This window comes from Halichoeres trimaculatus, unplaced genomic scaffold (genome assembly GCF_033239565.1).
Source record: "Halichoeres trimaculatus isolate MK-OKI-2021-1 unplaced genomic scaffold, fHalTri1.1 fHalTri1_scaffold_3, whole genome shotgun sequence".
NCBI lineage: Eukaryota > Metazoa > Chordata > Actinopteri > Labriformes > Labridae > Halichoeres > Halichoeres trimaculatus.
Window position 1 is genome coordinate 26728475 of NW_027437181.1, and position 12323 is coordinate 26740797.

Here is a 12323-nt window from a genome sequence, read left to right on the forward strand (position 1 = left end):
ATGGGCCAACAAATTATCTTACTTACAGATTAATATGTCAGTCATTAGCCATTATATTGTAGTAGTTACTGTGAAAACACAAGTAATGTGAAGTATTATACATACAAATACAGAGGATTACCAGGACATAAAGCAAAGTACATACAGCAAAGCAAGTGTCATACTGTCATTTATTGAGTTCAGAGGCTCAGTTTTCAGTAATGCATTCCAAATGAATAAAGTTCATGCCTGATAGAGAGTTAATTACAAAAAGGGAAAAAGCCATCATATAGGTGGCCTTGTGTTGTTTACGTGCAGCATGAGTATGGTCTTTTCAGTTAATTCCTTGTGCCACATATTTCACTTTTAATGACATCACAGAAAAATAATACATTATGTATGCATGCTCAGAGTTAAGCCAGAAAAATATGTAAATGAAAAACATTGTCTGGTAAACACAGGTTTAGATGTTCTTTTTGACCAATGCAAACCACTTGCTTTCATTGTGTTAAAAAATCATTCACAATATCAAACACTTGGACCAAAGTTGCTCATTACGTACAAACAGAGCTGTAAGGCAGACACCCTCCAGATACATGTTTGCAGGGGACAAAAGTGTCACCTAAGCAAGATATGCTACAAATGTGACCACTGACAATGCTTAACAAAGGGCTTTTTCTGACTCTCAATGACCCAGTTTAACATGGTTCATACTTTGCATCCAGAGTAAATAAGGACAAAGGCTACAGGCGTTAAAATAAAGGAATTAGACCTGTGCCTTTAGTTCCCCTGAAAGAGCATTGTATGAAATCTGAAGGCAGGCAAGCTGTCCAGTGACAGCAACTGATATCAATGAAACTACATGTGCTTACAGGTTTGCTGTTTTGACATCATTTTATCATAAAAACTGTACAAAATATGAGTGCAATATGATCTCCTTGTGATTGACTTTGTATTTCCTGCCCTTCAGATGAGTAAACTTTCTTTCAAATACTGCACTTTTTGATTTAGTCTGCAGCAGAAAGACAAAACTAGTGACAGGAACCGCAACTGCTCTTCTCCTGCATCATAAAAATCCTTCTGAATTTATCCTCAACACTACTGCTTCCCATATTGATTGAAGTACTTTCTTTTCTGCCTTAGTAAATGCTGTTTTAGTGAGATGTTTTTAAAACTTGGCCAACATCATATCATACTGTTTCACCCCAAAAAAGTTCAAAATGAAGTTTGCACTTAGAATATTAAAGGAAGATGCATTTCCCTTCTGTGGGGATACTTCATTCATTCATTCATCTTGAAAAATTAAGAGTTAAAGATGAGGATGATACACATTTACATAGCCTAAGTGCCGTCTTTGCAGAGTATTGATCTGGATTCATGATTCTGCTGAGAAAACACTAAAAGGACTGATAATGCATCTCTTGACCGAAAGCAGCAGAAGCTACAGTTAAGCACATTTGTCCTGAGAGCTAAGGGGGCTCTGATCCAGGATCAGAGCACTAACGTCCTCGCTATCACTTAAGATACAAACTGGTCTCAGATCAGCCCCCTTGGTTAAAGATACAACGTAAAGAGAGCATTGTAGCTGGTTCCTCGTTGGTTAAACCGTGGCCCTTTTGGTCAACAAGCCTTGTGAAAAACAGAATACAAACAGAAAACAATAAAACATGCAACAGTTTTTCTGTTTCTTTAAAACAAGCGAAACATACTGTAAGACAAGCTGATAGAAATACTGCTTATTCGATCAGGAACAGTTGTTTGCAGCCCCTTCTCCGATGCTACAGAGTACCTGATGCATGATAAGTCATCTTTTTTTGTCACAGTTTGAACAAGAATCAGTGAAGCCAGACACTTTGTTGCTGAATTTTTGGTAGTGTTAAAATGCATTAGATGTGGATAGGAAGTAATGCCCTCTGTAACAACTACACACAAGTTTTTACAGAAGAGAAAAAACATCAATAAACACCTGCTGTGCTGCAGCCAAAGACACAAACACTGCTAAACACAGGACAGAGCAAAGTATCACAGACTGATAAAAGAACGGCGAAGTCTGAAAACAGAGGTTGGGCAGCTGTCACATGAAAGCTTTGTTTGGAAAGGCAGCTCTAAAGGCAGTATTTGAAGTTTTCCTCTTTTCAAGCTGATGTGATCCTTTTTGATATATGGTACGGATGTTGACTGGGAGTTTTATTCCAAAAATTTTTTAATCCCCAGGCCTAACAGGATGTCACTGGCTGCAGACAGAAACAGTTTTCCAAAGCAAGAATATATTGATGACAGTCATGAACAAAAGAAGCGCTGCCTGAAGAGGTAAGGAAAAATATGAAGGCGACAAGAAACAGAGAGGTATAGGATGCATGGCATGCAATCGTGATGTGTGGGTTGTTGTTTTTTAAAGAGAGGTTCCTCGCTCCAGGGTCTCACTCTCTTTCTTTTTTTTGCTCCTGCTGCTACTCCGCTTTTACTTCTGATCCGCAATTTCTCGTTTCACTTCAGCTACATAATGATGATCTTTCCCGTGAGCCACCTCCATGATGGCAAGCGCCTGAAGATATAAAAACACAGTAATGTCAACCTTTCATCTGTCAGCTTCTTAATACACACATTAGCCCAAAAATATAGTAAAAAAAGAAAAACATACCTTCTTTAGAGCTTTAACTCCTGGCGTCTTCTTCTCCAGCCCCAAATATAGACGTCCCAGTTTCAGGTACATGGACGCCACGTTCAGAGAGTAAGCTGGGTAATGAACACTGCAGAGAGAGGATATGATTTATTCATCAAACTAAGCAGTGACCACAAATAAAACCAAACCATTTGAAAAATGAACATGACATAAACAGGATGATACCTGTATGGGTGAATGATCTTCTCTCCGTAGCTCATAGCTCCGTCCCAGTCCTGCATGTAGAGACACACACCCATGGCCTGATACATCATGTGCAGCATGTAGACGTTGGTATCTGCAAAAATAGCTCCCATCTTCTCCTGGCTAAGCTCACACATCTCCAGCAGCTCACTGGGAGGTATCACAGAGTCAAGGAAAAATACAACAATCAGAAAGAAAGAAGAAGAGGCTGGGAACTTTCCTTGAAGACGACAGAGGGAAAAACAGAGAAAACTGTCTCTAGTTGAGATACAGACAGAGATCAGTGGAGAAATTGTTCTGAACAGAAGAAGAGGATATTTTTGTAGTGTTTGGCTCTCCTGAACTCCTCAATGACATTTTTGGCATAACGAACCATGGATCGGATTTCCTCTGGCTCTGGTGGAGAACTCAGTTTCCGAATTTCCATTTTTTCATTGTCCTGTGGGAAGAAAAAAAAATCTATGTCAGAAATCTTGAATGTAATTGCTTTGTAATTTACAGTCAGAAAACAAAACACACAGTTGATTAAAATTTTCTAAGTTTCTAAACGTCTACATTTCCACCTTTGTTATGTTTGCCTCATTTTGTGTCTATTAAACAAGTAGGTAACCGTAAAATTGCTTCATGAAGAGGACTGAGTGTTGGAGTCATGTGTTGAGTACCTTAGATTTGGTGGTGCACTCGGTGCACTGGCATGTGAAGAAGTAGGAATCTAACAACCTTTCTCTTCTGTCTTCTGTTGGATAGAGCAGATCAATGTAACTGTTGAATATCTGCAGAGAGAGAAAGAGACAAGGGGGTTCACTGAGAGAAAATACGTCATGTATTTGACATCTTGTGATTAGATGTGGTCTCTAAACTGCAGGCAGTGAAATGCATCTTTGTTGATAAAAGAAAGCCCAGTGTTTGCTGTTTCACCTCATCTCCAGGGTTTATCTCTTGAACAGCTCTGACCTCAGCCACCGTGCCTTTATATGTCACTATTACATTAGGACTGCAGCTGTGGTTCATCAGTGCTACACTGGAAGGCAAGGGAGAAAGGAGACAAGCACAGGAGTTTAGAGAAACTTTCATCAGACCACCCTGAAACACACATTACAGTTAGCATTAGCATGTTGGGCTCCCATGAAGGCTGATGAATCACAAGGTTGGAACCGAGGTTATTATAGTAAACGAAGACTAACAAAACAAAAATGAGAGGTAGTAACACATTATCATAAACTAAAAAAAAACAAAAAAAAAAAAACAAGGCTTTGCAAAAAAGGAAAACTAACTTAAACTTTGCTGTGGATTTACAAAATATCTAAACTATCTAAAATGAAGGAAAACTGAACAGAAAATGTTTTTAGTTTTTATCTTTGTCAATCAAGTATGCAAAATGTTTCTCATGGGGAAAAAATTAAAGTTTTGGTTACACAATTCTTTTTCTAACATGTTTAAATCTCACCCCTGTCAAGTATCCCATGTTACAGGACAAAGACTGAAACTAATTCTGAAACCAAGCATTTTCAAAAAAAAAACAACACAAAAAAACTAGAAATCACACTTTAAGAATAGTTAAAACTAACCTGAAACTGGAAAAAATGAATAAAAATAAAAACTAAAGAAAAATGCAAAACTATAATAAGCTTGAATGGAACATGCGTAGAAAATCCTCCAAATGGCTGAACACAGTTCAACAACTGTCAGTTTTCTATTCATTCATCTTTGCAGTTGATTCTCAATCTGCAGATGTGTAAGTGGTTCTTAAAAGGGAAGAGGAGCTAACACTTAGTCATTTCTGCCTGAAAAAGACAGACGATGTTCCCATTTTAACATTTATAAATTAAAGGTAATTTTTAGCACACATCAACAATACGTCAGAGCAGACAGCTCCACTGTCATGAAGTGACCCCTTGTCAAAGCCTATTTTCTAAAATTGAGTAACTAGTGATTGACAAATATACAGGAAATAGCCTGATCCATCAACTAGTTTCTGTTTTCACACACGTTTTATTCTTCTTCAGATCTCTAGCGTTGCTATTTGAAACTGAGTATGATAGCCATTTGACCTGGGTAATGTTACCAGAATAACAACAAGTGCAGTGTGTAAAGGGGCAGTTTTTGAGAGGTCTTGCTGTACAGAGTTTGAAGCAGACAGCCAGTACATTAACTACTTACTCAGGAAAAACAGCTGATCCTAGGTGGGAGAGCTCCTCATCCTCGATAGTAAAACCATTACAGTTCACCTGGAGGCAGCGAGGGAGGGGGAGAGGGACACAGAAAAAAGATGTGTAGACACAAACAAACGAGTAGAAGATGAGTCATAGAATAATTCAAATCATATCACACCTTCCTCCCCTCTGCTGCAACACTCAGCAGCACTGACAGACTGATCAGATCAAAGAGCGAGACGCTGTGAAGTAACACAGACAGGACAGGTGGGTGGGTGTGATACATGTCTTGTAGTACTGACAAACACTACATTTGCACATCATGGTGCATATTTTGTATTCTGATGTGTGTTTGAATGGGTTGTTATTTTCTACACCATGAAAGGTCAACATCTGTCAGTGCATCAGCCAAAACCTGCTTATTACTTTTCCCATCAATCCCATGACTGTGAGAGAGCACACCTTTCCAGAAACAATGAGCTTATTTTCATTGAAGCAACAGCTCCTGTTTGTTCTCCTGGTGGTTTACTAACTTGTTAAACACCTTTTGCAATTCAGAGTGCTTACACAGTCACACTGTGTGTTTGGGTGGTTTCAGAGCCAGCCCAGGTAAGCAGCAGCACAAACTCTTGTTGGAGCAAATTTTTAAGTTCTCAGCCACAAAAAGGCGAGTAAAGCCCATGAAACCACACAATCCAGACTGCCCCATAAAACACAGATGAAAACTGGTTTCGACTCTATTTTTGACTGAAGAGCTTGGGAATAAATTTAATTTAATCTCACCTGTGCAAAAAGCTCAGTAAGTGCCCGATCATCTGGGAGATTGCTGATATGTCTGGAGTAGAAGTGGTGTATTGCTGCTATGTCTGCCTGGTTCATCTCGTCCTTCTCATTGTCCATCTTGTCTAAATCTGGAGGCAGAATCAAGAAAAGCAAGAAAAGTAAAAAGTTAATAAAGCAATTTCAGATCAGAAACGAGATCCTTGAGTTAACTACTTGAGTAAAAATAATAAATAATCAAGATAATTAATATTAGTGTCATGGATTTTGATAACACTGGAAAAACCTGGTCCTTTGATATCCTCAAAGTGAGTCCTCCTCTACTTCTAGCTTTGGGAAAAAAACCCAACTTTACAAGCGAGAGAGTTTATAATCCAAAGGTCAGACATGTCAGATAGATTACTGTTCATATTTGGGCTTCCTTTATTTTTTTATCCTTCCATGGCCACAGGACTGACTTTACAACGAGCATCTATGCTATAAAAGTTCAACTCTCTTTTTTAACCTGCAGTTCTGTGAGATGAAGTTAACTTTGCAATCTTATTTGATAATCAAAGTCAAAAAGACTTTTTTAAGGTTTAACGCTGGTTTCTGGAGATCTGACTATTGTAGAGAAGTTTAAAGAGAATATAAAGACTGAAAAACAGAATTCAGACATATTTTGAGATGACTTTCTTGTATCACATTTGTTCCAATCACATAGCTCCCCGCTAAAGCACGTTGGTGTAAGAGAAGCTCAGAATATGTTAATGCATCGCACCATGTGTTATTGCCAGTCACTCACACACACAGAGAGACAGGTGACACTCGGCAGCAACTGGCCACTGATTTGCTTTGTGTGCATGAGAGACAGGTGTGAAGGTTAATTCTGGTCAATCCTCTGACGACACATGTGAGCCTGCAACAACAGCTTAGACTAAATGATATTACCACATGGAGCAGAGAAAACAGTTTGAGGGAACCCCAAATTACTTACTCACATTCTTACAGAGTGCGTCTAGGATTACTGTAAGCGGGTCCTGCTTTGTTCTTATTATCTATCAAGTTCATTAATAAGACCGACACCAAAAACAAGTCTGACTTTTTACCAAGGCAGCACAGAAGTAAAACAGAAAACCTGCACTAACATCATCAATCAGTTAACATATTAACACGTTTCTAAAGACAAAAAAGGGGGACATTGTGTATACATTTAAATATATTTTGGAGCAGATTAGCAGTCGTTTAAAGATGAAGGGAGAGAAGATGAAATTACAGCACATTGAAGCTTGGGATTTAAGTCCCAGTGCTCAGCACACTTACAATGAATGAAAAGAGACAGAACCAGGACTGCAGGCTACAGCTGAGTATATTAATAGATACACTGCTACAAGTACACACACACACACTCCATGTAACTAAAATTTTGCACAAAAGTGAGCACACACTAACACACACACACACACACTTACGTGATTCAAACTCTTTGAGCAGCAGCAGCCTTTCTGAGGGGGTGCGCTCTGTTGTGACTCTCTGCAACATGAAACAGTGGTGCCATTTGAGGTTATTTTTGTCAAAAAAGAGAAACGTGCGAAATCATGCAGAGTTAAAAATGTTATTTCGCTGTTTCAGTGTATTTCTTGTCAAAACTTTTAAACACTCAGGACAATCCAGGAGTTATTACACTTTAAAAACAGATACAGCTGAAACCATGTGTGACGACAGAGTGTGAGGATGTCTGATGTTTAATGAGAGCAGCGCTAAAAGACAACACAGCTAACTGAACAGGACATCTCTAATACCCCTGTTTTTTCATGCAAAAAAAATTGAAATACAACTGATATGCTGCAGCAGCGCACAGCTGGTCGATTACATAAATTATCATCCTGCTCATTAAGCTAAACTATCATCAGACACGCAACTTGTTCTGTTTGATTCTCTATCTTGTTTAAAAATGTTTAAAGTTTGTAAAGTTTACACATTCTTTCTGCGTGGAGTGTTACAGCTTAACAAAATTTATTTCTTCATATATTTATAGGTTTACAGCACAGTGAGGTCTCAATGCAATGATCTCACATCTAAGTAGTCTCTTCCACTCTTTGTTTGCTTCCCTTGTCGTTAATATATATTTTTTTTCCTCCAAAGACTTCCACACAGTTCCAGATGAGAAAAAGACATCCTGTAATACTGAGAAACATCAACTTCAGTGTCTGTTTGTTTACCTGTTTAAGGATAATCCTGGCCACCAGTCTGACAGTCTCTGACGGACACCAGTTCTCCCCATAGGCAACCATAGCTACACACTCCAGCTTATGCATAGGCCAGTCACCTCTCTGTATGTATTCACAAAGGGACAAAAAGGGAGAAAAGAAGATGTGACAATAGCTATAAGCTTCAAGTATGACAGGAAGAATTCAAATGCAGAGAGAAAGAAAAGAAATTCAGAACAGAGACAAAAACAATTATTTTATTTGTACACCCACCTCTGATTTACTACTGAGCACTGAAGGATTTTTGCCAAAAAAAGTGAAACTAGACAGAGGCTAAGGGAGGAAAGGCTGAATTGTCATAATAACAGCTGTGTGAGTGTGTAGTGCGGGCTAATCAGACAGAGCTCCTCTTGGTGAGAAGTTCATAATGTATGGTCCACTGACCAAAGGTGGGTCACAAAACTGTGAACTCCATTCTGCAGTGTGCTCTCAATAAGAAATACCAGTCTTAATGCATTTGAATCTGGTGCAAGACTAGAAATACTTAAAAGAAGTGGAGATAAAAGAAAAGATATTTATGGCCTTCAAAGGCAGTCAGAAACTAACAGCGCTGCAAACAAAGGCACAAGATGAAGCAGGACGCAGTCTCACCTGGCAGTCCACGTTGCAGTAGTACGCCTGCTTACATTTGCCACATTTAAAAAGGTCTTCTCTTCTGTAACGACAGAAAAACACAAAGCTTTACTCCACTGCAGGTATGTTAGGTGCCATTCAAATTTAATAAAACAGTATCCACCTCTGCCCTGATTGTTCTCATTTCTCTGCACTTTACATTCACTGAAAATTGAAATAAACTTCCCACTATTGTTTACAACCTCTACGCTTAGATATTTGTTACATTTGTGAAGAAAAATATTGATGCAGTGTTTCCTCTGTCGTTATGACAGGGAGACGGGATTTAAGTTAAATGCAAAAACTTCAGGTTTCAGCAGTTGAAAGATTTAATAACAACACAAGCTGATACTACAAATATCTGAAGTCATTTTCATTCAATAAATGGAAATTTAAGACAATATTAGAGCTGTTTTTATTCTGAAAGCAAATGCACATGGATACACACATCCACCCCTCCATTTCCAAACCTGCACCCCTGGCCTTCTCATCTCTTGGCTCCTCCTCTCTTGGGACAAATGGACAGCTATATTTAGCACTTTAACCTTTTACTGCTCCACAAACCTTAGGGGTAGTTTAAGCAGGACATGAAGAGAAGGAGACTGACGCAGCATTAAGATGAACGCTTATATATCTTAAAGCATTTAACATTGAGATCAGATTTCCAGAAAACAGGTAGATAAGCACACAGAGCTAAATCTTGAACAAAGTACCAGTTTAACCTTCCAGTTAAGTTTTGAGCAGAGTATACCCACACACATACACCCACATGTGTCAATACTCAATGAGAGCTGTAGGCCGGCCTTTCATACCACTCAACATCCTACTCTGATGCTTGTGCAAGCATGGACTAAAAATCAACAATGCATGTCTGAAATTTCTTTAACTTGTGGATGTAATTTAAAAACAATAGAAAGAAAGGGTCTGGTACAAAGACTGCAGCTCCCCCTTGCAACTGCTTGGCCTTTAAAGCCTCGAACAGGTGTAGGGTAGAGGGTATATGTAGGGTGTTATGCTAGATATCTGTCATAACCTCACATGCAAAGAAGTAACACTATGAAAAAAGGAGACGCTAAGCGTTCATTTAGCTTCATGTGTGAAAATATGAATGACCAACAGAGACCATGAACACGTACAAAACGGTTTGGGAAAGATCATGCTATTTTCATTTTGAAGTTACAAACCTCCACTGGTAGTTATACTTCAGTAACAGGATTTTATTTCAGACTCTGCAGTGCTATAAACAAGTGCCGCAGTGTCGGTCAGGTGAGCTTCCTCCCCGCACTGACCCACTAAAGCCAGCTCCGGTGTTCCGGATCAAAGAGTGACCCTGTGAACTGGCGACTTTCAGACCCATAGTGTCTGTGGGTGTCGTAAAACTGTGTCAGCTGTTGAAACGTGTCTGCAAAACCAGTTTTGATACGTTATTTTCATTAAGCAAACATGCTCAGGATATGTTTCGTCATGGTTAATAATTAAAGTAAGAGGTCTTTGCAAGGACCTTTCCATGTTTCAACAGCTGCTGTTACTACGACAACCACCGACACACTCGGCTGAAAGTCGCCAGTTAACAGGGTCACTTGTTAAAGCGAAACACCTACGGCTAGGTAAGCGTCCAGGGGCTTACAAGCTAACCTAGCTAGGTTGTGAGGTCGGCTAAGTGTGAACTTGACAGACAAACCATTCGTTTTATATAAAAACTACGTGAATATGCTACGAGGACGATGTTTCTTCAGGTGAGATGTTACCTTGTGAAGCAGTGCTCACAATACGCTCCTCTCTCATTCACTGTCAACACGTAGGAGTAAGCAGGGCACGCGAACACCAACTCCCCCACGGCGAAGTGCCTCACTGCCCGCAGGCCTCTGCCTTTGTCCGGGCTCAGGAACCTCTCCGTGCCCTCTATGCCTTCGTTCTTCATGGTTGGTTCTGGTTACGGTTCTTCTGTCAGGTACCGCCGACCACCACCTGAGTCTGCAGGGAGCTGTGTTCAGCCTCTGCCCAGCCTGAGCCCGTCTTCCTCCGTGCTACTCTCTGTGTGCTTTGTATGTGTGTGTGTTTGTCATCGCCCCCTGCTGGAGAGGCGACAACAGCCTCTACACAACGAAGTGCAAGAATGAAGCAACAGACAGGCCTTTTTACATCTTACGAGCGAAACAATAAAGAAAAAGTGTAATGAACAAAAAGATACATTTGATTTTATAAAACATGGATTCCCACATTTTGGTATCGTGGTCCTCAGGTTGAGTTATTTCTGTTTATTTTTCTTAAGAGCTAGACTCTCATTGCCTTCTTTGCGCAACAGAGCACAACAGCAGTAACCCTACCTGACTCCTCTCCCTACAACTATGTAGGGAGAGGAGTTTATTTTCTATCTTGTTTTTTTGTAATGAGAAAGAGCTCTTTCATGTGTATCAGTTTATTTATGGGTTTTAGATGAGATGTGATTGTAACAACATTGATGCAAGATTCAATTTCACTTGTCTGATCACTCTCATTTCTACATCTTGTCACTTTAGGCACTATTTTCCTGCATCTGACTTGACCTAGGCACTTTTAATTTTCTACTTTGACATTTTGTATTATGTAGTTTATATTTTATTTGTTGCATAATTTACTCACAGCTTGTATCTCAACACTCATTGCTAGTTTCCCTTGTTGGCTTGCTAAAGGTTTTTTCTTCTTACTTTTACAATAAATGTTATGAAACTACATTTTTAGATTTTTTTAAATCTTGATTTCTCTTATACCCTTGCATATGCATTTACCTCTTGAATGTAATGTTAACCACTGTTTTCTCGACTGTTTGAACTGATATATCATAATGACAATCAGAAGCTTTGAATCACTGCAGAGGAGAATCCCAGAGGAGAGACCACGTTGGTCGCGCAGAACTCCTTAAATGGGCCTCACCCTGACCTCTTGCTACAGCAGCAAGTAGCAGTGAGTCTTATTAAAACAAACAAAAGTTTTTCTTTTGTTAGTGTCAGATTATTAATTATATACGGCGGATGGACACAAGTTGAAGGGCCCCCTTGTGTTTTTTTTTTTTGCCATGGGCCCAAGGGGATTTCAGAATCACCTCTGGTGACAAATATGTATTAATGAGCTGTATCTCACTTTGCTTAATCTGCATTATCCTCTATCTGTCCTGTCCAGATAGTTGTTGTTTTTGCTTGCTTCATCCTGTTCTGATTTAATCAGTTCTGTGCTTTCTTGGTGATTATCAGCAGTACCAAAGGTATACAAAGTCATTAATGCATGCCTTCAAATCAGATAAGATAAAATATTCTGATGTTATACAGTCTATGATGTTGAGCTCATACTGATCTACACAGCTTTGGCCCCACTTTATACCTCTGGAATGTGCCTGAAGACTGACAGGAATGAGGGTCAGGCAGGATTTTGTTAGAATATGTGTGGTTTGAGGTAAAGCTGTCACGCTACAGTTTGAGCATTTGGCTGGTGGATGAGATCCTAAACCCAAATAGTTAGGTTTTATTCTGTGAAGACTGTCTTGTACAATAAAGACTTTTAAATGGAGACCAAAACCTTTCCTGTGTGTCTGAAAACTGCAGCAAAAGTCAGCTTACTGTACAGCTTAACATGTTTGAGTTGTTTCATGTCTTCTTTAAGCTTGTACCCAGAAAGTAGAGAAACACACTAAACACATCTGAGTTTATA

The 12323-nt window shown here is 39.3% G+C and overlaps 1 protein-coding gene across 1 annotated transcript; it reads right to left on the reverse strand.

Moving 5' to 3' along the window:
• Positions 1 to 2411: 2411 nt before the first annotated feature.
• On the reverse strand, positions 2412 to 10715 carry smyd2a (SET and MYND domain containing 2a). The gene is made up of 12 exons (XM_074667023.1): positions 10388 to 10715; positions 8619 to 8682; positions 7980 to 8090; positions 7230 to 7290; positions 5782 to 5909; positions 5006 to 5073; positions 3764 to 3866; positions 3508 to 3618; positions 3164 to 3284; positions 2828 to 3002; positions 2621 to 2729; positions 2412 to 2524 (listed from the first exon to the last, which is right to left on the reverse strand). Exons 1-12 carry the CDS (start codon positions 10558 to 10560, stop codon positions 2441 to 2443), a joined length of 1308 nt encoding a protein of 435 aa, XP_074523124.1. The 5' UTR covers positions 10561 to 10715; the 3' UTR covers positions 2412 to 2440.
• Between the last annotated feature and the right edge of the window lie 1608 nt (positions 10716 to 12323).

What these genes read in the sequence shown, in the direction of transcription:
- smyd2a (XM_074667023.1), bottom strand. Translation starts at nt 10,560, where the DNA reads ATGAAGAACGAAGGCATAGAGGGCACGGAGAGGTTCCTGAGCCCGGAC. An exon ending in TGTGAGCACTGCTTCACAAG is followed by an intron (nt 8,683 to 10,387) that starts GTAACATCTCAC and finishes CTGTCGTTACAG; the next exon opens with AAGAGAAGACCTTTTTAAAT. An exon ending in CCAGGATTATCCTTAAACAG is followed by an intron (nt 7,291 to 7,979) that starts GTAAACAAACAG and finishes TTCATGTTGCAG; the next exon opens with AGAGTCACAACAGAGCGCAC.